Source organism: Corvus hawaiiensis, chromosome 1, assembly GCF_020740725.1.
Source record: "Corvus hawaiiensis isolate bCorHaw1 chromosome 1, bCorHaw1.pri.cur, whole genome shotgun sequence".
In the NCBI taxonomy this organism is placed as follows: Eukaryota; Metazoa; Chordata; class Aves; order Passeriformes; family Corvidae; genus Corvus; species Corvus hawaiiensis.
Window position 1 is genome coordinate 35,236,243 of NC_063213.1, and position 22,969 is coordinate 35,259,211.

A 22,969-nucleotide genomic window follows, 5' to 3' on the forward strand; every position below is an offset into this window, starting at 1 on the left:
GGTAGCAATTCAAGCTTGGCTGAGATAGGCTCTGGACAATGAAAGACCTGATAAACAGAATTGATATTCAAACATCACCATTAAAAAAGAAGGCAGATTATTTTCCAGTGAGCTGCTGCTCTTCCGGCTTTTCTTGACAGCCTTATAAACAACATGTTCCTCTTTTGGTGTGTGATCCACATGCGGCTGTTAAATGCCACAGCCCATCCAAAGATGTGGCATCTAGCTTATTTCACATGGAAGGAGACTAACTTAGCAGAGTGGTTACTTTACCGATCACAGGAGCTTAACAGTGCTCTGTTCATGCTCATCTTGCCTTACTTACTTGTCCAGACAAACTCAAGGGGTATTTTTTCCCACTAGCCCTCCACTTTCATTCTGCCAACTGTGAGCTTTGCAGGGAGAAGATTGAGCTTTACGTGAAAAGCCACAGAAATCAGACACACCAAGGGTTCTGTGATTTTTTGAGTGTCTCTCTCACAGCATCATTAAGAGAATTCTGTGTTAATGATTGATGTTTTCTTTGAACATGTTGCAGATGCAGGGTTCAGTAGAGGGTACGGTCAGAAGTCACACTTCTTTACACTGGCAAACTTTATGTCTTTTGGGAAGTGATGTATATGGTCAAGAGTCATGCCTCTAGAAAACGTTGTGAAATAAAGATGTAAAATTCCATCAGGTAAGGGCCTTCCCTTCCAAGAAAAGACATCACAAACCTCAGGGAGTGACACCGCTCAGCTCTGAGCATGTACAGCATCAGGTTAGGCACTGGATTGATCTTACTTATAAACTGATCTCTGTCAGACATCGCTGATGAAGCCTATACTGCCATAGTCCATTTACTTTACTTTCTACGTTGGTGTCATCCTTTTTGTTGTTAGCTGAGTTTGAGCTGCAAAACATTGTGATTTGGCTATTAAACAGGCTAGGGAAAATAAGCATGCCATACCTTCTGCACAATGGTTGTGGCCAGCTCTTCTATGAGGTCCTCCTTGTGCTCCTGCAAGTAACAAGCTTCATTCTGCTTGTCCTGCATGAAAATGGCTATCTGTTATTTGCTAAAATCACATAAAAACAGCCTTCCCACAGAAAATGTATAGATTTGGAAATGGGTAATATGCCCTATTGGCATTGTGGGAAGGAACTTACAGGCACTCCAAGTGCATATCACCTTCTGAAATGCAATGTGCATCTTGGATACCAGTTAATAAAACCCATGCCCAACCCTTTAGATATATCATGAGATAGTCACTACTTTTTCATGTTTTTATCTACTTGGTTTGTACCACTACCCATATTAAAAGAAACATGATTCTCTTATGTAAATTAACACATTTTTTTGGAAAGTGTTACCAGGCTGTCACTGTAGGTCTCTGCCTTAGAAATAGCTTCTTCCACTGCTTCCTCGGCAACACGTAAGGCCACAGCAAGGGTATCCATCATGCTGTGTCCTAGATGAAGAATAAGATAAAACCACCATGTACTTTATCTATTCACATTTTGCATAATGACCTGCAAAATTCAAACTCATATTCTGGACACACATTCAAAACTTATATTGTTCATGAAAAAGTTATTTCCTCAATCCATAATTATGCACAGTAAAATGAAAAACTTCAGACGGAGAAATCTGTTGCAATCTCTAAGTTTCTTCTTTAACGTAAATCTTAGATACAATAAAACATTTAGTATTTTTATGTTGCTTATTTTAGACTGTAGCAAAATAGTTTGGAGGGAATAATTGAAAGGAATTTTGTAAAGTTCTTATAAGCAGGAACAACAAAATATAAGAAAGAGAATGAAAAAAATATATGAGCATAGAAAAAGAAATGGGAAAGAAGTAACAAAAACTGAACATTAAGAAAATCACACTAGAAATGGCATGTAGTAGGTGTAATGCTGAAGAAAGATATCACAGCATGGTAAGCGAAAGACTTCTAGTGTCTTGCTGAATGGTTCAGCCAAAATGTTGTTGGATCTGTGGACAAGACTTACCAGCACTCTAAGCTACTTGTCCAGTAATTGAAAGTGTAAGGACTGCTTTTTAATCAGAGTTTTTAGCAGCATACCTTCTGTCTGTTGGTAGAATGTAGAGTCACTGCCACAAATGCTTCCCTCATTCTCAAAGCTTCCTTCATACAAACTTTCTTCTGCTAAAAAGAAAGACAGAATCATGTGTTATTGTAAGAAGTACCCATTAACAACAGAGGCATTATTAGATTAGAATATTCACTCAAGATATGGTGGAATTGCACACACAATGAGGGATAACTGGAAAATTCCTCCTAGCTGTTGCTGTTGGATAAAGAATGACTGCATCACCTTTCATACAAAACATGACTGCTTTTATATCAAAGACCTCTCATTCATTTTGAATGGAAAAACTATTACTACAGTAAAAAAGAGATGAAGATGCTACTAGGCATAAAACTTACATGGTAGAAGTTAAATACTGAGAATCTGCTTTTACTATGACATTTGGGGTAGAAATAGATTCTACATGTTAAAGGGCAATGCTGTATAAACAAGGCAAAACCCAGAGATGCATACTAGTATTTATCTTCAAAGGGAACAAAAGGTTTACGTAACAGTCACACCAGAGAGTAGAAGAAAGTTAGCAATGACATTTAGACTCCAAGGCCTTCCTTAGAAAGGTCTCACCCAGAGCGCACATGCCACTGCAACTCATCACTGCATCGTTCACACTTCCATTCAAGCACCCATTCACTGAGACTACGGTTTAAATAAAAGCAATACATCATAAGAAACTTTGGAAGCATCCACTGCCACAGTTTTTACCTCCATTGTCCCTCTTCTGCCCTAACTGAAACAGATTTGCTTGTCCTCATACATATTTGTTCTCAGTCGTTAAGGAATCTTTTCAAGAAATATGAACTTGATAATGAAAAAGGAAAAAGACTGATAAAGGACAATTTAGTGAATAGGTCGCTTCTCCCTAGAAGCTTTTACGTCAATTTTCATAATAAACACCTAAAATTTCCACTCAGGACTAGAAAGTCTACATACCATCCTATGTATTTTCAGGAAAAAACAAAGTAAGGACTATAGAAAAATTAGTCTCTGTACAAATTTTGAAAGAATTACAATAGTAAATTATCTGGTCCAATAAATCCAGTGAAATGTAAATATTCAGCTAGATGTGTTTTAAGTATTTGCTGAAGTTGCCAGTATGACACCAAGCTCTACTTCTTCAATTCCATTTTCTATCTCCAATCACTCTTCTTATGGGGTGGGGCATTAGAACAGCATAGTTAGGGGAGAAATATGCCTTCACTTAAAAGGTTGATGTCAATACTTTATCAGTATCTTTTACCTATTTACAAACATCGATACAAAAATAAAATGTACCCAGTTTCAGATCCTTAAGCATGCAAAACTCTAAGTACGGAAATCTCAATTTTCGCCAACTTGGATACTGAATGTATCTCATGTTAATCAAATTTTGCTTCAAACACCACAGAAATATGCCTATGGTCAAATGTTGAAAGCAAAATTATTTTCTCACTCATTGACTACTCAGAACTGTGATAAATGTTGGGACACAAGCTAGAATACAAACTGCAATTTACTTTATAGACAGTTCTTCTGTATCAGTGACATAATTACAATTAAACATTGTTTGAATTCTTAAATAGCTCTCTAGACACTTCATCCTTTTCTTTCTCCACTGAGATATTTCTTTTGCAAAAAAGAAAACTGTGTTAAAAAAATCTCTCTTGAAATAGTCTCAGAATTTCCATTGTCTCAGCTTGTGTGTTAAAGTAGATAAGAATAAATCTTACAAGAAATCAAGACAGCTGTTCTTACCTATCGCATCAGGACAAACTCCACTCTCCAGTCTATGCTTCTTGTACAAGTTCTTCAGGACCTTGGCACTTCCAAAGCACTTAAAGCGGCTTTTGACATTATTATAATACCAATCCAGAGACTGGGTCCTTAGGAGCCTAAAACAGAAAGATAAACCACACATTTGGAATGATTCTACAACAAATGAATGTGGAAAAAAAAATATTTTAGACCTCAGATCACAAACCTATTAATTCCTGAATACTTCTTTATTGTTTGTACTTTGCAAGTGTCTGGTATACGAAGGCAAGAAAAAACCCAACAGGTTAAGTGGTAAGTAAGTATCTTCTTCATATTACTCAAGGGTTTATTTGGTTTTTGGTACTATCAGACAAGGTGATCTCCCCTTTTACATTATAATGCTCACACTACTACCTCTTGTAAAATACAAACAAGCCTTGGAACAGCACAGGACTTAAAAATAGCCTTCATTTACACAGATTTACAGATAATGTAAGAACACAAGCCCATCAGTGTGCCGTAAACCCCCTCCATTTACATAAACATACATCACTGCTCTTATTTGTGGAAAACATTAGAGTAGACAAAGCCTAATCAGAAGACCTCAAAGCAGAATGAGCTGCAGTTTGGTTTCTCACTTTTCACAGGAAGCATCACTGACAACAATAATTCGTCTTAACGGATTTGTCCCCAGAGCTCAGATACTTTATAAAACTGCGAGATCCGGCAAGCTCTGTATTTTTTCCAGTGTGGCATGTGGCAACTTGCTTCACCTGTTCCTTCAGCAGTGCATGGAGAGAACCTGTGCCATATTCCCAGGCAACATCCACCTCAGGTGACTGCAGGGTAATCCACCGCAGACCTGTACATTTCCTACTGAGGGTGTCACTGGGGCTGGATCCTAGGGTTCCACCTATAAATTCAAGCTGATTTATTCTTAACAGCAGATTTGTGAGAACAAAAGGCTAATGTCAGTGTTCAGTGTCAATATATGAACTCCAAAGAAATGATGTTGCCATCAGGAGTGCTGGACCCTCAGCATTTCCAGACTTGAACATATTTAGATGATTTAACTCCACTTTTTAAACCTGGGGCCACGTGTGAAAAACAAAATAGAATGACAGTCTCACTGTCACCTTTAAATTTTCCTTCAGGGACTCTGGATTGTTCTTTGTGAATTGCAAGGCAAGTGACAATGCATGATTTTTGTTTTGTCACCTACTGACAGACTGGCAATGTAGCTCTTACTCAGCACCATACCTCAGGAAATAGTAACAAACAAACAAACATGCTGAGCCTGGGGGTTCAACTATGTGTTTCCAGTCTGAATCCAGACGTTTTAAGTTTCAGTATACTGATAAAAAGGAACATCCACTTCATGAAAAGCAGAACATCATGATATAGTCCACTTGTCTGTCATCACTGGAAAGTGCTTAGAAGCAAACACTAGCAGTGGGAAATTAAAAATCAATGAAGCCTATCGTATTCAAACTGTGAACCCTTAAAGTTACATTAGCTGCTCTACAGAAGACAACTGAAGAAAAAGCACATAATGGAACAGAAGTCTATTTTTTCTGCATTCTGTCTCAGCAAGTAGATGCAGAAGAGATATTTACAGAGAATGTAAGAATATTAGCCCATTAATATCTATTTGCACCATAATATCCCAAGCCTAATTGTGGATCCCAGGAGGCTGATTAGTTCCAATATTCACCACTATACAAATATCACTAACATGTGACAAGGGCAAAAATCCTTTTGTGGCTTTTTTTTGAAAACGTCCTTACATGTGGTGCACAGATGTACACAAGCACAAGCAGCGGGAAGGATGCCTTGGTCTGTCTGTGAAGTACACGGTTTCTGAATTCCCAAAATGCTGCCACCAAGACATCTGTTATGATGCCTGTTCAAGACCTGACCCACTGACTACTGCTTCACTGCTGGCAAAGTGATGAATCTCAATGGAGGAACATTTCTCTCCCAAACCTGTAACTCTTTGGCATTTTGAGAACCTGCCTTCTTTATAGGCAGGAAGCACTTGCTCTCATGTAAACTGCATCAGAATACTATGTCTTCCGCTTGCTGAATTTTACTCACTTTTGTCCACTGAGTTCCTACAGAGTCTGACAGGGTAAGATTTCAGTCAATAGCACAGTCACAATCATTATGAAGGATAAAACTGCATGACTGGGTTGGAACTGGCTTAGCAGGAGGTACTGACCAGAAGGGATGCTCTTCTGCCCAGTGAATGCAGCATTCTACAAGCTGTCCACAGAAAAGTATTGCAGCACCATCACCACTGGGGGACTCACAGCACTGGGAGTCCTCAAATACATTGTTTTAGGGCTTTGAAGATCCCTACTAAATCCCTCAGCATGTTTACCAAGTAACCTCAGCTACACTACCTCAAAACGCTAAACTTGTCATCTTGGAAGCCAAGTAGACACAGTTCTTAATATTCAGACTGAGTGACAAGATAAAATAGAGTCACCTGTCTTTGGACAATCTGTGTGAGTTAAGACAGCCAGTTATGAATGTTGACCTGGCAGCTTGGGAAAACAAAAGATGTGATTCACTGCAAGCTTGTTTCCTCATCTTTTTCCCTGTGTCATCAAGTTTTTCTGGGTTTGAGAAATACTTTTTGTATAAAAGCAGAAAGCTAACAGAACTGATTTCTTGATGAGGTGAGAATGCTTTGCAACTAAAACAGGTTTTTTATTAGTAATGATAACATATTCCATATGTGGACTTTGGAAGAGTCAAAAGGATAGAGATTATACATCTCAAAGCAACCATGAAAGGAGATGCTTTCCTCTTCGTAGTAGTTAATCTGGTGTAAACACAAGGATTTTCTTCTTTCTTTTTTTTTTTTTTTCAGATTTCCTTGTTGCTGTGGGATTAACACTTTGTTAGTAATCTAATCATCTCATGCTTCCCTCCTATGAGCTGGAGAGCTACCAACAACTCCAAATCTATGCCTAGGTCCTGAACATGTTTTATAACAGATTACAATGCCTCCTCTAAAGCTTTTCAGCCTCTTAACTTTCAAGTAAGTTACAATGCCCCTGCTGATTCCTCCCATGGAGAAAGGATTTGGAGAAGAGAGAACTTCTCTTATAGATACTAAAATAAAGGACTCACCCAAAAGAGGAATAAGAGCATTTTCAACTCATTTCAAAATCCTTTAATGTTGGCCTATATTTTAAAGCTGTTTTCTGCAAAAGCAGTCCATGAGTCCAGAATAATGAAAGACTCTGACAGTGCTAGCATTAAATTGTTGGAATGAAACTTCCCTTATTAGCTTTAAATGAAAGTGTACAAGTTCTGTCCGTGAAATGGAAGTTCACACTTACAGGATATTATTTGTCTGCATTTTAAAGAAGCAGGACTGGTTGAAGGCATTTCTCGCTCTTTCTGTGCCACAAAGACTGCTATGTCTTTATTGCTAAATAGCTGTAAACACTAAGGACATTATTTATGTTACATAATATTGCCATGGATTTGAGTTGCATTTTGACGTGCTTTTGGCAGAAGACAATACTGTGATTTTAAAATTCTGTCCTACTAGAAAGTGTGAAAGCCAGGAAGATGCATTTGATTTAACATAAAACTTGAACAAGTATTCTGAAGCCTCTGTCCTTTTCTAAGTGCCACAATGTGTTTGTCTTAATCAAGTAGCACCATGAGAAGGGATAAGCCCACTATAATCTTTACAACTGGTCTTCGGTACACTTTTCACCCGAAACACCCAAATAGTAAAGTTCTAGCATTTTTCTGAAGAGAAAAGTACACCAGCTGTGTTGGGGAGTGGAGACATGAACCATTTCCCTCATTATTAGTGATGACCAGAAGATCATCACATGAAACACATCACTCACACAGTACTCAAAACATAAGAGATTCTTTAGTGACTGATTTACCACTTTAATTCTTTTTTCTTCTAAAAAGTTGAGAGGCTTTACTTGGCCTAAAGGCAATATGAAGCTTCTGCAAGAACTTTTCTCTAAAATATAGTACCAATTTAATACTTATGACTTTAATCTGTATTCATAATACAAGCTGGACTATGAAGAAGTGTTTTATGACAACATTTTTCCATTTTTCATTTTCCATGGACTTTGAGAGACGTTTCCCCCCACAAGACAAACTTGTCACTTACTGAGCTGCAGTCTAGTTTTTGTAAGTCAGGAGGTGCTTCCTGAAGTCTAACAAATGCTTACATTATTTGTCAGCGTGAACACATAATCACTTGGATTTTTCCTGCTACTGACTTTCACTGGATAAGGAAGCCTCCTTTTTCAGCTTTTCATACCTATGTTAACATTTCTTCCATAGTTTTGTGCTGACACTCAGGCCAGTAAACTATTCTAGTCCCTCAATTGCCATCCTGTGCTTCTCCTGCTGTGCCCATGACCTACTGCAACATCCAGCCTCAGGGCAGTCAAGATCTGCATTCAGCAATTGATTCGTTTCACTTAGGAATGGAGCTGCTTTACAATTCTTGGACCTTTTTACTTTTGCAGATGTGACAATTTTTAAAAATTAAGAAAATTTAAAAGGCCAATCAAAACCATCTCTGAAATACGGGACTATGCACAGGTCAGAACTGCTGCTCTGGGGGGGAGGCTCTGAACTTAAAGAGGAGGGAGGCACATCAAACTTAAGAAAAATTAGAAATGCAAATTGTCAGTGGAAAAGCAACATCAATGTTTAGTTTTCACTCTTTGAAAGCACTTCCTAGGCCCCTTGAACTGCCTAGAGGCTCAGCCAGGAGTGAAGTGATGGAGGGGTGGGAGCCAGGAGAAGACTGACTACTGAGCTCTGTCAGAGCTGGGCACCGGTGGGAAGGACTCCCCCAGAGCAGACCTGCTTAGCCAAATGCTGGGCTGGAGACAGAGCCATGCTGCAGTTAAACATTCTTGCCTTTAACCCTGATGCTTCCTCACAGATGGGTGAGTGGTGCTGCGGGACTGACATCCTGGAAGCCTTGGCCCCTCCTGGGGAGTTGCACATCCATCTCCCTCAGGCTGCATTAGTGCCATGTTTTGAATCAGTGCTTGGGAAACTCCAGCTAATACAGACTAGGCTGTGACAGGCATGCTGCCTGTCACAGCCCCCCCAATATGGGCTCTCTGCTGGCACTGACTTACACGCAATATGAAGCTCAAGGCCTTTGTTTCCATTTCCCAGCACAAAGTGGCCTCAACCTGGTGCACAGAGAAACAATTAAGATTTAACCTGTCACTTCTTATTTATTACTTTTGGGGTAAAAGTTCTTCAAACTCAACATCCTGAACTATTATTTCTCTGCCAATAGCATATTTGCTTTTTCTTTTGGGCTGATGTTTCAGAGCTTGTAATGTACTGCTCATTATAAACTGTTGAATTAAAGGTTTTCAGTTTCTTTCCATTTCAGTGAAATCAAACCTACTTCCAAAGTTCACCTTCATTCCCTTCAGGATGAATCATTATAGCACAAAATCACTACACACATGAATATCCTGCCAATGCTCAGTTCTCTGAAAATCAGACTTAAAAAACCCCATATATATTGAGAAAGTTCAGCACCCTGAAGCCCTGAACAGGAGTTCTGACCAAGCTCATGTCATTTCAAGAGGCAGCTTCCCTAACTGTTTCGCATCTATTCCGTGTCTATGAAAGGCAGTTGTTCAAAAACAAACAACAGCTCCTAATCATTTATCCCAGCAGACGATTGCTAACTCGTTGTGACACTTCCTTCCCAAGCTTTAAGTTTAAATCCAATTTATTTTCCTCTTGATGGCATTCTACAGGTCACCTATCTCTCAAGAAGTGCTGTTCCAGAAAACTTCTTCCTCCAAGTATCCACAGCAGAGGGCTGCACACGGATTACACTGTGACAGGTCAAAGCACAGCACACTGACCCACGCAGGTGTGTCCCAGGAAAGGCCACAGCAGGGCACGGTGAATACACTGCTCTGCAGTCAGCAAAATCCAGGTAACATCAGAGGGGAGACTGTCTCGAGTCAAAGCATCTACCCCAGAAAGAAAACTGTCTACCCCACTGAAAACATCATGTTTCTTTCTCCCAAGTGGAACAAAACAACTGTCCATGTCCCTCCCAGTGAAATCATGACTTTCCTGTGCCAGCAGAAATGAACTTGGCCCAGTAACTGCACTGCAGGCAACAGTAGGTTAATTATTCAGAGAGCTCAACCAACAGGATGGTACTACATAGGGCACTTCCTAAAAAAACACATCCTCCTAACCATTCACTGAGAAGTTCACTGCTCCAGTTTGGATTTTTAAATTTCAACATGGAGCAACATACAAGAAATGACAAATTAAGGTTAGCAGAGAGGAAACAAAGATTTGTTTGTTTACAAAAGATAGCAGTATGTGCAACCCTCAAATTTCCTTATTGTCTCCTTTACCTTCAAAATCAGAAGTCAAGAAGTTGGATCAGAGAAACAAAGTTGGTTTTACACAGAAAACCTATATATACTTCATGAATGGAAAAAAGACCAAAACTTGTAACAAGTTCACCTAATCATGGTTATTGAGAGTAGTATCAAAATCTTTACCACCCTGGCCCTTTAAACCAAGTCTCAGTGCCTTTCCAAAGAGACATGACAAGGATTGCTCACAGCAGCATGTGCAAAAGTGCAGGAATCGCTGTGTTATGAAGCAGGCCACAGGAAGTGATTACTGGTTCATAAAAATAAGATAATGAGCCATACTAGCTCTAATAAAAGGCTCACCTAGCCTCATACTCTGTGTCTGGCCACTGGAAATGACATGGAAGAGATGACAGGAAAGCTCCAAGTGAACAGAGACTCTGTCTTCAGCACACTCAGCACTTGTCAGTTGACATTACACCAAACCAGTCTCAAATTTGGCTATACTTCATCTCAATCTAGGCATAGTTCTGGCCCACTCAAAGCTCTCTGACAATTAGAGTCTGCAGCTAATTGCCATATAGAGATGCTTCACTTTTCTTCACTTTAACATCTATGTTTTAATTCTCTGGATGCCCCATACATGCCCTGACATGACATGCTGCAACAAAGCTCTGTAACACCAGCATGCAAAACTCAGAAAAAAGCTTTAGTGAAAATACAGGCATTGTAGAAAGGCTGAGGAAAACCAGCAAGTAATGTGCTGGTTTCAAAATGAGTTAAAGTTCGCGTAGAGTCACATTTTCCTCTACCAGGTAATATTTCAAAAGTCACTAAAAAAGGAGAAATATCTTAAATATATGGTATGCGAAATTCACTAAAAACCCTTTCTCCATTCACAGACATTTCTCTGTGCCATATGTTTTTGACTCATTTGCCCAGTGGTAGACTGATCTAATCTAATCTATGTTAAAATAAACCATGAGATTGCTGATCCTTAAACACGTAATTCAATTATTGGACAGTACCTCTAACAGCCTTTCTGAAAACTAGAATGGAGAAGATACAGTGCCCCTCTTTTAAGAAAATCACAGACTTAGCCCATGTTTTATTAAATAAAAGAAAAAAAGAGAAAGATTAATTGCAATTTGTAATCTCTGTGCTAGTCTTTCTTTCCTCCAGTAAGAAAACAGACACAAGAGTAGAACACGTCAGCCTTTAACTGAGCTATTTTGCCCTGTATTTTCCCTGTGAGACTGTATGTCAGGACCCCCTGACTCACAAATAAATGTGTATTTGACAGATCAACATGACCTGCTGCTCTCAGAAAGAGTGTTTTGTTTTAGGGTAACCCAAGTGAAATATGGATTTTACAGCAGTTATTAAAGTCAATTTTTAAAAAGAAGAGGGTTTTCAAACCCAGTGCTTCACTGTAATTTAGCTGACTATAAACTCCAGGGGTGACAGCATGATTGTGGAGAGTTAGCAGCAGTTAAAGCAGTGACCGAAGAAGGGGCAGGACCTCTCTTCAGGCATCTACCAGCAGTAAAAGATGTAAGAGGCCACATCCAATACAGCTCCTGACATTATCTCAGCATGAGCTAATAAAATTTTGCCATAACAACATGCTTAGAAGGATGTTTGCCATGTCTTACAGTCATTAGTGAATATTCTTTCTCCATTTTTGCTTTGTAAAGTGAGCCTCATTTAACTGATGCTTAGTTATTCAGAGTTGACTTGTGAACCATAAAGTTCAAAAGGCTGCATTACAGGGGAGCTTGCAGAGAGCTTGCAGTACAAGTTACTGCTGCTTTCAAGATACCATGGCAGAGCCCTATGCCATAAAAGAAATGGGATCACGTTGGTGTTCCCCTTGCCCCCAAACATTATGAGCTATACCTCTATCACTCCCAGCAGATATACAGGCAGCCTGTTCTTAATGACTGCTGAAGCTGCAGAGCTCCCCAGACACGCACCGATGTTTTCCTATCTTAATGTTGAAAGGTTTTCCTAACATTTAAGCTGAACCTTCCTTGTTTCTATTTAAACAAGACAGTTTAAGATGTTTGCTCTTTTCGTTTTTCCTTTTTTTTAAAAGGCTAACAAATCCTAGATCATCCCAGATCGTGTTTTCAGTCATCTAATCATTCCCACTGTTTTTTCCCTGGGATGAGTAAGAAAATATCTAAGTGGTCTATATGGTTCTGTAAGCACAGACCCAGAATGGATAAGCTGAGGCTGCACCAGCACTCTTTCATGAAAGCCAAATGTAACTGTGGGGATGTGACTTAGCACAGCGCAGTCCCTGTGGATGACATCCTGCACTGAGAGCACCAGACATGCCACACTGATCCTGAATCTGGGCTATACAGTGCTGTGAGTCACACATCCCTCAAAGTCTTGCTGACACTTGCACCATAGAAACTGCCAACTCTTTAGAAAGAACGAGCCGGTCAAACTAAGTGTAGGCTATTTTCATTCCATCTTTTCTTTAAACTGACAATTACATGGATGCCACTTTCATAAATGAGGTTAAAAGTGTCTCTCATTGGCACTCAGATGTTACACCTTGTTATTGATCAGCAAATAGCTCTGCCACATCAGAGAACCATGAAGCCTGTCATTCACAAGGAGCCTTATGGTCATATCCATAACACTACCAACTCCACCCGCACAAAAAGCCCAGTTCTATTCATTTGACTCTTGCTTTCACTTCTGGGTTGGTGTGCAACGAGCCCCAGATGTTACTGCAGCTACTGCAGATCATTCAGTGGCCAAAATTGGTCTGTAGTCCTCATCACCACAGGTGTAAATGGAAGGAGAGAACTTGCCCCCTTCTTTTCTCAGCCCTTCTACATTTTTCATTCAGTGCCTTGAAATTCCTTCCTCATCACACTGCCAAGTATTTCCCTCTTAAGCCTTTCATTAAAATGCAGATCTTTACACAGCTCATTAATACTACCTGTCAACCCAGATGAAAATTAAGTAAGTAACCACTGGATATTTGAAACTGAATGGAAACAAGTCCAAATCCCTCTGTAAAAGCTGCAATGCGTGGATATTGCAGAAATAAAACATTCCATGTGTTCGCTTCAAAGTGCTTTTTGTGAGGATACATTCCTGACATTTGTATATGATCCAAGGAATTTATTTCATGATGCAAAAATCATAAAAATCAAAAATATTAGCTCTGAAACAAATATTTCCCCTGTAAGTAATTTCCCCCAGAAATTTCATGTAAATTTTTCTTTTTTTTTTCCATCTTAATTTGCAATAAAATGCATTTTCAATATCCCAGTATTTTTCAAAGGAAAGAAATTTTATGTCCTGGCCATCTGGTACCAGATACTTTTCTAGGCAAATCATAAGAATTATCAATACTTCACCATCAGTAAATTTATGACACTCCCATGCACACAACATGCTGAAGCAAAACACAAATAAACATGAATCAAAACAAGTTATTACAGCTACACTGAACACACATATATTGGCTGTCCCTGTCATATTTGTTTCTACTCGCTACAATGCATCAGTGTAATTTTTACTTCAGATTTCTGAAAGAAGGCACACAAAAAGAACAAAAATCCACACTGACAGTACCTCAAAATGAACGCATCCTGCTGCTTTTCTTAAGAAACAACGACAGCATCAGATACTCATAAATTCTCAATTGGAGAGACATTCATTTCCTGCTGTGCTATTACTACAAATTTATCCTTTGCACCTACCCACTGAAGTGAAGGAAAATTCATATGGAAACCTTATGTAAATAAACTTTCGAATGCAGAGAGCAACATCAAAACACCCTCAGGAGCATTTGCTCATTGAACTTTGTGTTCATGTTGCTGAAACAAAAGTTATTTACAGTCAAAATACAACCGAATATAAATGGCTACGAATAAATGCACCATTCACACACATGAGAAATGTTTTCCATAACCACAGCAGTTACCAAGTGAAACTATACAGAGCATAAAGGCACTTTGATTAGTTACTCAAATTACCTAAACGAAGGCTTTTCTTTCTGTAAACTTCATTTTTAATCCAGAGATTCTTGAAAAGCAGCCGAACAACTACAAAAGTAAGGTCGATGAAGCATAAAAATTTTCACAAAAGAGATACAAACTCTGCTCCATCAGAAAAAAATACCAGAGGATAAACCATGCAAATTAATTCTGTAATCCTGATTAGAAAAATACGCAGGGCTTTTAACATAGAGCTCAAGAACACCAAAAAGACAACAATCCTCTGCTTGAAGGTCTGTTTCTGTTCTTATATTTGGAGAAAGCTGTGAACAAACAGCTGTGAAATGCCAGCAAAAATGAGAAGATTCATCACCACACAAAACCAAAGAGAAAGCTGGGCTAATTGCAAGATTATTTAAGAAAGAAAGAAGGAAAAAAGGTGAAAAATAATTTTAAAAATACTTTGCTGGGGAGCGAAGAGATGCAATTTCAGTTCCTATCTCTTGTACTGGTTACCTCACCCCACAAGCCCAACTTCTGCTGGAGTAGGCTGCACTGCTTTTTTCCAGGAGCTGTGCACACAGTGACTCCACCACCCCTTTGTGAGATGACATACTTGTCACTTCGCAACTCCACAAGCCACAGAACAGCTTAAGGAACACACTGCAGGCACTGCTGTGTTATCTAGCAGGAGCATGGCACCTCCAAATCCTCCCATGCAGGTCCCTAGCTGGGAGGTGTAAGGAAAGTATTTCCTTGCTACCCACCCACCCATTGTGGCAGGAGGAAGAATTAGATGGAGTGAGGCTGCACTCCCCGGAGAGCAAACTACCTGGACAGGGTTCAGATGTTTATCCAGCAGTTCAAGCAATGAGATTTCCTTGAATTACAGTGAAAAATGGGCTAGAAGTAGAATAGTTGGCCAGCCCCAGGAGGTGGGCTCAGTCAACCACTGCACCTCAGCAGCTCTTCCCAAATGAACCAAGGGCAACCCATCAGAGGGTATCTGATGCTGTGCAAAGGTACTTGTGTGCAAGTGAGCATCCCGTATGTGCCTCCTAAGTTACCATTTCTGCTTTTCTCTATGTTGTGCTACTTATGCATGAAGCTCACTGATTAAGCCCTGAAAACACACAGGACATGATTATTGGGGTATTTTTCTTTTTTAATAATTTGTTCTTTCAAACCATCTCCATAGTCACTGCATTTTAAATGGTGAGGTTTTCTGGGCTGCACAGAAAATATTTTTAGTTAGAAGCTTTATTGTGCAAGCTGTCTAGCAGTCTGACAAAAGCCAAATTCCAGCTTACGGCTGAAAACCGTAGGAAAAATTCCAAAGCCTTTATAAATTATACAAATGAGACTTTAATCCCAGCTGGCCTTACTAACAGGGGCTCTACATCTGGGCACACATACAAATGTACTTTTCATATGGATTTTCAGTTATTTGAATAATGAAAAATAAAAAAAAAAAAAACCAAACCAAACCCAAATCTCTGTTTTTACAAATGCTTGTATCAAAGTAATAAAAAACAAAGCACAGATTAGCCAGACTGTCAGAGAAATACAGCTGTTTCTCAGAACTGGTCCTGCCTCTGGGTAAAACTGATCTGCTGCCCAGAGGATTCACTTCTCTAACAGCAGAAATCTTCAAAGCCATACATACAATTCTCCTGCCTTCTCCAAGGCAAGCCTATTCTCATCTGCAGAAGGCAGGGGGTATCCTCATAGGACCACCCAGCTGTGATAAGATGCATGTGTGCGTGTCATCAGCAAGTTTGATCAACCAAGAAAAATGGGAGGAACTAGAAGAATCAGTGTATGAACAGGAGGGATGGAAACAGGAGGAGCTGCACAGCTACCCTGGTCATGCACACGTTGATGCCAGCGTGCAGTGTGCCTTTGAGTCCCTTGGTGCTGGCCCTCAGCTGCTGGCAGTGAGTGGAGCGCAAACATCAAAGCCCTCCTCAGCTATGTCCACAAAGCTCAGCTGAGAAGAGCCCCTGCTTCACTGACCAAAGAAATGCATACCGAGGGTTTCTGAGTTCCCATTAAGCTGCAATGAATATCTGGTAGATAAAGGATTTATGCTTCTTGGCCTAGATATCTCTTTCTGCTTTAACTGCACAAGGTATCACTACCACAGCTTTTGATGTTTGATTAAGGTAAACCCACGGAGGTAATTTTGAAGAATAAGGAAACTAAGTTCCTTCTAACATTTTTCCAAACATGTCGCTTAAGCCCATAGTGAATAAAAGGATTTAATGCAGACTTGCTGCATACAGACACTCTTGTACTTTCACCTGGCAGTGGCAGAGGAGGTCCCACTGCAGTAACACGAGGTATCTTTACTTGGGTATCCCTCCTGTGTGTGGTGACCACAGGGAGAGATGGGGCCAAGAGAAGCCATTTGTCATTTCTGAGACATCGTTTACTCTCACCTCTCTTCAAAGGAGACAGAATTTAGGTCATTTCTCAAGCAGAACTCCTCTCATAGAGAAGAGAAACTTGACAGCAGTTTTTGGGGAAGCAATCCTAACTACTACGATCACCCACTGAGCAGGCTGGTTGTACTCTGAACTACCAGCTGCTAATATGGCTCATGTTGCAGGCTGCCAAATGGCTGCTGAGCCCTGGTGGGTTGGAGACAAGAGGGGGGTGCATGTCTATCTATCCTCTGCAGCTAAGGCAGATGCCTTAAAAACATTGAAATCTTCCTTCTCTCTGCACATATGCAGTACTTTTGTGAGTTACTGTAGGTAACTGTCATGCTGCTCCTGCCCCTTGTCATTCTTTTTTTCTCCATCCTTATTCCTTTTCTTAGGACAATGTGAAGGTAGGATAAATGATTTGCTTGCATTACTGAAGACAAATTTGCAGAGTACTAGGGCAGGCAGGCAGAAGGCAATACATTAAGAATGTTCCCTGTGTATATGCTGGTTCATTAACGCACTGACCTTCTTTTAGGAGGTCAGACTACAAGAACTCACCAGTCTGGCAGAAACAGGGATATGAAATGTCCAGTATACATAATGCTTAAATTTTACCTCACAGCCAGTGAAATTCTGCTTTTGCCCTGTTACAAAGACAGTGCAGGTGTGCTAAAGTAATTTCCATTACAAAAATACTCATGAGAAAATAATTAAATAACCATTTTAAAGGATGTTTTTCATGGATTGAGCACACATATTTTCAACCAAAACAAGTTAAAAATTATTCTGGACCCAGAAAAGCATTAAAAGAATCGTATAATTGAGAAACAGAACAGATTAGTCTTTTAAGATGACAGATTAATCTATATGGAGTCAGATGGACACATTAAATCTTGTAACTGTGTAAAGGAAAGAGAGAAGAAAAAACCAATTATCTCTTCTAGACAGGAAATAAATACATACTGACTACTCAAGGGTGTTTACCCTCAATTTTCCTTTAGTTATGATGAACTTTCATTAAAAAAATACTCTTTCTCATTTTCTCCATAAGTTCATTTTTGAAAAGGAGTACAGACCTCAGGGGTAGAAACACCAGGGAAGGAGGGAAAACACAAAAATCAGAAAAAACCCCCACCTGACTTTGAGTTTCAAGATGGGAAAAAAAAAGTCATTCTTTGCCCCCAGTCCCCAAAAGTAAGAGGCTGTATTAATATAAAGTATCAAGAGTATCCACTTACTTTCAGCATAATAAAGAAAATAATAAGAGGATCTACATGGATGTTTGACTCCTGGAATGAATCATACCTTGAATAATGACAGGTTAGTAGTGCTGCTTTAAAATATTTGGGTTTTATACATCTAATCCTATATACATCTAATCAATACTATATACATCTAATCATCCTTTATACATCTAATCAACACTATTAAATAACACAATCTGAGATAATAACAACAAATACTCTACAAGCTGCAACAATGGGATTACTTATTAAGTATACTGAAAACAAAAACACAGGCAGCAAAAAGATTTTCCAGGCAATGTCTAGAAACAGAGTGAAAACCGAGAACTTCTTTAATAAATAGTAACCAAAGTATTTTTTCATGTCAGAGCCAGCTACTAATCCTGTGATAGAACCTATGATCCAACTCCTAATTTTTTTAGAGATGAACTCTGTAAAGGAAAAAGTGCAACAATTCTATGGTAGGTGAAGCAGCTAGTAAAACTATTTTACATATATCCTATTTTTTATGCTACGTTTTATATTTTTTTTTACTACTCTTTACAATCAGTAAGTATATACAATATACAACAGTTATTTGAAACTTACTACCTCGTTGACAATAATGCCATTATTTTAAAGCAATTAAGATCTTTAAAAGGAAGCCAACTAAAACCTCAAATAGTAAATAAAAGAAAGGGCCAAATATCCTTTAAACTCACTGAGGCACCAAAAGACTTGCTTCCAGTTACTTTGGAAATCTATCATGTTGAGAAAGGAATTCAGACATCTTGACTCCAAGGCTTGTGTTTTCCACTCAAGTTGATCCCTCTCCAATTCTGAGCCAATAAACATTTGTCTTAAAGGTCTGTTTTCATATCTGCAATTTGTTCAAATTAGATATTTTAGATTAGATGCTTGTGTTGAAGAGAAAAGGAAACCAACACTCTCAAAATCTTTACGCATGAAGAACTGTGAGTGAGATCAAAGGGTCGAATAAGGCAGTGTGACAATGCATGCAATCCTCTTCCAAATCCACTAGACAAGCAACATATCTGAACTTGGAAACAGCCTGCAGCCAAGGATTTTGCAGATTGTTTTGTTAAGATATACGGCAAGAATTACTAATGGCTGAATATATGATGGCAGATGCAAATCTTGAAAAGTGATCATCTGCATTAAGCCTACTTAGCACTGCTTCTGTTCCAACAGCTTCACTGCTGTGCCCAGAAATGTATCAGAGAAATAAGACATTCCCATTTTACAGCCAAGGAGCCACAAACACACACCATGTATCCCAGCAAACTCCTGCCATACAAATCCTTTTGTGCAAGCCCGTGTGCCCTGTGGCCCAAACACTGTCTTTATTCCCAGACGATTTGGGATGACACACAAAAAACTCCATGCCCACACCTACAGGCTTTAACGTTTCTCATGCTGCCTCATTCAAAAAAGTTCATAATTCCTCAAGACAACAGTTATCAATGGGGAAATATATTCTAGAAATATTTTTGGTTAGTATGATCAAAAAGGCTCCATTTCCCAAGACACCACAGTAGCAGGAGTCAGGTCAGCCTAGATGAATGCTTTTAGTTATATTTCCTTTTTATAAACAAGACCATCACTCCAAGTTTGGGCTTATTGAAAATTATTGAATCCTAGGCTAATTGAAAGCTCCATGAAGTAGGAGATTTTGGAAGAAAAGGGAATTGTTCTCCCTCCTGATACCACCCTTGGATCCAATGTCACTTCAGAATCTATCTGTAGCAAGTTACTTTGAGGAAAAGCTTTCATAATAGTCTTTGATTCTATTGGAAAATAATACTTGCAGTAATTTCTGTGTATCATCGGTATCCAAATGTTCTGCCACTGTGCCAGTAAAAATATCCTTGGAAAATTAACATCAGGACTCTGCTTTAACCTTTGTATTACCACGCAAATTCAGAACAAACGAGCCACTGCACATCATTGGCCAATACACAGGGATATGAGGATAGCAAATCACCAAGAAAAAGCAAGTGATGGTACCAACACTGCCATTTCAGACACATTCAGCACAGAAAGGAACTGGAACATCCAGCTCCACTCTAAACAGTCTTTTTCAGACACCTGTATGTGAGCTGTGAGGCACAGGGAGGGAGCACATGGACACACAGCACAACACACGTCCATATGTTGTGCAGCACCACACGACTGCAGCAGTTCTACATACATTACCCTGCAGCAGAAGACGCATTCAAGACTTCTCTGCTTGCCAAGCCAAAATACTGCAGCCACTATCACAACACTTCAGCTGGGTTATGTTCAAGCTGCCCTTCACTCAGGGCCTGCACTTAGTGGTTGTTTAGCACAGCGACGAAACTTAATTGGCAGAGGCCCAAATTTTTTCATGGAGAATTTAATTTCTGTTAACCAAACCGCTGACAACAAAGGAGCAATATGTTGCTGCCTTTGAAATTGAGTCACTTCAGTAGGAGGACAGGGAGGATGAAGAGAATGCAGAAAGATTTTTCCAACATTAAGTCTTCAAACACATCATCACTCAATTTGTACAAATGCCAGCCACTCTTTTTGGCAGACTACATGATGTCTTCTTGTATTCCACAGCCAATTTGTTGACTCTAATTAGCAATTTGGGAATAGAGTACCAAGAAAAGAGAAATAAAAAATTAGAGTGCACAGTGCCAGTTACTATAGTGGGACACACACTCTTTCATTATTATTTTTTTAATGTAGCTGAACATAGGTTGCATCCAGTTGTTTCTTTAAAATCAAACATGAGTAGTTCTACAGAACAGAATAGCATTGTTTGCCATTGGAAAAGGCCTCTAAGATCATTGAGTCAAACTGTTTACCTAACACTGCCAAGTCCATCACTGAACTATATCCTTAAATACCCCATCTTACATACCACAGGGATGGTGACTCACCACCTCCCTGGGCAACCTCTTTTCAGGCAGTTGTAGAGAGTGATAAGGTTTCCCCTCAGCCTCCTTTTCTCCAGGGTAAGCAACCCCAGCTCCCTCAGTTTCTCCTCATAAGACTTGTGCTCCAGACCCTTCCCCAGCTCTGTTGCCCTTCTTTGGACACACTCCAGCACATAAAAGACCTGAGACTGTGATGATTAGGCATGGAAAAGACAAGAGGCACGTCTGTCTGTTTCCTTTTTTTACTTCGTTGTACCCAAGCTTCTTTCAGGGATATTTAGACACAAAGTTCCCGCAGATGGAATCTTGTCTGGGGTTTGCTATACACTATTCGTAATACTTTCCTCTACAAACAGGTCTTTGTGGCCTTAAGCCAAACTGCTCCTATTTGGGAGAAAATAATTTTTGTCACAGCCAGAAAACTAACAGTTCATCACCTCTCTTCATCCATACAGCTGGATGTAGGGACTCACGCTGCCTGCAAATGGGCCATTGCGGCTGAAGGAGAAGAAGCAGTCGACCTCACATAATATCCTCAGCTGGACATTGCTTCAACGAATGAACTTTCAGCTGGCAACTATGACTCTCCTGAGGCTTTCCCAAAGCCCTGCCTGCCTGAGCCCAGGAGGCATTTGACTAGGCAGGAGCAGCAGCCAGCTCCATGATCTCTCATGGCCCCACAGAGGCTCCTGTTTCTCTTTGAGTCTTCTGGTGCAAGACTACGGTACCACTTCCCCATGTGAGCTGTGGCTAGAGAGCCATTGAAGAAAATCATGCTCCCCTATCCTGTATGGATCACGGGTAGCAGATCTCACACTAGAGAATGCAAAAGCAAGTCTTAGTCTTAGCCTTCCTTCAGGAGTTTTTTGAAGAGCATGTTGCAACCTCTGTTCCCTTTACAGATGAAGGGGGTATGGGATGGCAATCACAGAAGTATGAATCAATGCACCTGAAAAAGATAAATGAAGCACTTTGGTATGAACATCCATCCCAAAAGAGTTTCTGACCAACTTAACCACAGTTAATACTGATCTTTAGACCTTCCCCAATGTCATTCAATCCTTCCTCTTCACTGTCCTCATTGTCTAATGTCAAATACTCTGACACATGCAAAAAAGGAACAACCCTCCCTGCTTCTACCACTGCCTCTTCTCTATTCTTAAAACTCACAGGTTTTGTTTTGGTTTTGATAAAGACAGCTGCTATCACAGCTTTTGTTTTTGTCTGAGTACAGAGAACTTGAAGTGGCACAGGTGGCTGTAAGACACCCATCGGTGCTGAAGCAATTTTTCATAATTTCTTTCTCAACAAAAGCAAATATATTTTAAACAGCTGTCTTTTACAGAAAAGGAGAGTGGACCAAAAACTTTCAATGGCTTTGGTAAGAATTGCCATTAAAATGTCCCAGATGGAGGCTAGGGTGCTTACGTGGTGCTGATGAGCACATTAAAAACCACAGAGAATGCACAATAAGAAGTTTATTCATACTCTTTATAGGAATATTTCTAATTTGTATTTTGAAAATATTTTATCTTCCTAGTTAAAGATTAGGTTTGATTTTGAAACTAACTCAGAACAGTTGGCCCTGAATATTTGTCTGCTAAGACATTTGCATCTCTTTCAGGAAGTTTCCAAGGGGCATATTTCACAGAATCATAGAATTGTTAAGGTTGGAAAAGACCCCTAAGATCATTGAGTCCAACCATTACATCAAAACACTAAAATTGGCATAATCACAGTAGGATTAGATACAGAACGCTCACAAACCATGAGCAATTAGAGAGGCTATATAATTACTGTGTGCAGAGCTTTTCTCTCTTCTTCTAAACTTTCCCTTCATCCTCTCCTCATAACTCTGTGAGCACAGCAACCTTGCTGGCAAGCAGTAGCACTTTAGCCAGGGACAGGCTAGCACATCCACAGCACCCCTTGGGCCAGCTCACAGATTTTTGGCATGTCCAGCAGGTGACTGGCAGTGGCTGGTGTACAGCAAGCAGGCAGTGATCAGATGGTTTGTCTGAACAGGCTGTCAAACCTACACTCGAGGCTGTGCGACAGCCCTCCCTGAGGCTGCCAGCCAGCCAGGTTACCAACACAGCAGGAGATGTGGTCTTGAGCTGGGTAGAAGAGAGGAGGCATGAAGTGGTACTGGAGTATCAACAAGGCAAGAGCAACAGACGCAACCCAAACAAGCATGTGCTTGCTGTGCATCCC

At 39.8% G+C, this 22,969-nt stretch overlaps 1 protein-coding gene across 7 annotated transcripts in view; it reads right to left on the reverse strand.

Moving 5' to 3' along the window:
* Positions 1-22,969, reverse strand: part of LOC125324274 (myosin VIIA and Rab interacting protein) — a 214,648-nt gene that overhangs the window by 50,225 nt on the left and 141,454 nt on the right. For 4 of the 7 annotated variants that reach the window (XM_048299967.1, XM_048299950.1, XM_048299935.1 and 1 more), the window contains exons 4-7: positions 3,829-3,965; positions 2,070-2,153; positions 1,354-1,451; positions 950-1,030 (exon numbers count right to left, since the gene is read on the reverse strand). In XM_048299967.1, the coding sequence (XP_048155924.1) occupies positions 950-1,030; positions 1,354-1,451; positions 2,070-2,153; positions 3,829-3,965 (400 nt within the window). The remainder of the gene's footprint in view (positions 1-949; positions 1,031-1,353; positions 1,452-2,069; positions 2,154-3,828; positions 3,966-22,969) is intronic. The other 3 variants (XM_048299959.1, XM_048299936.1, XM_048299971.1) reach the window with 1 other exon arrangement.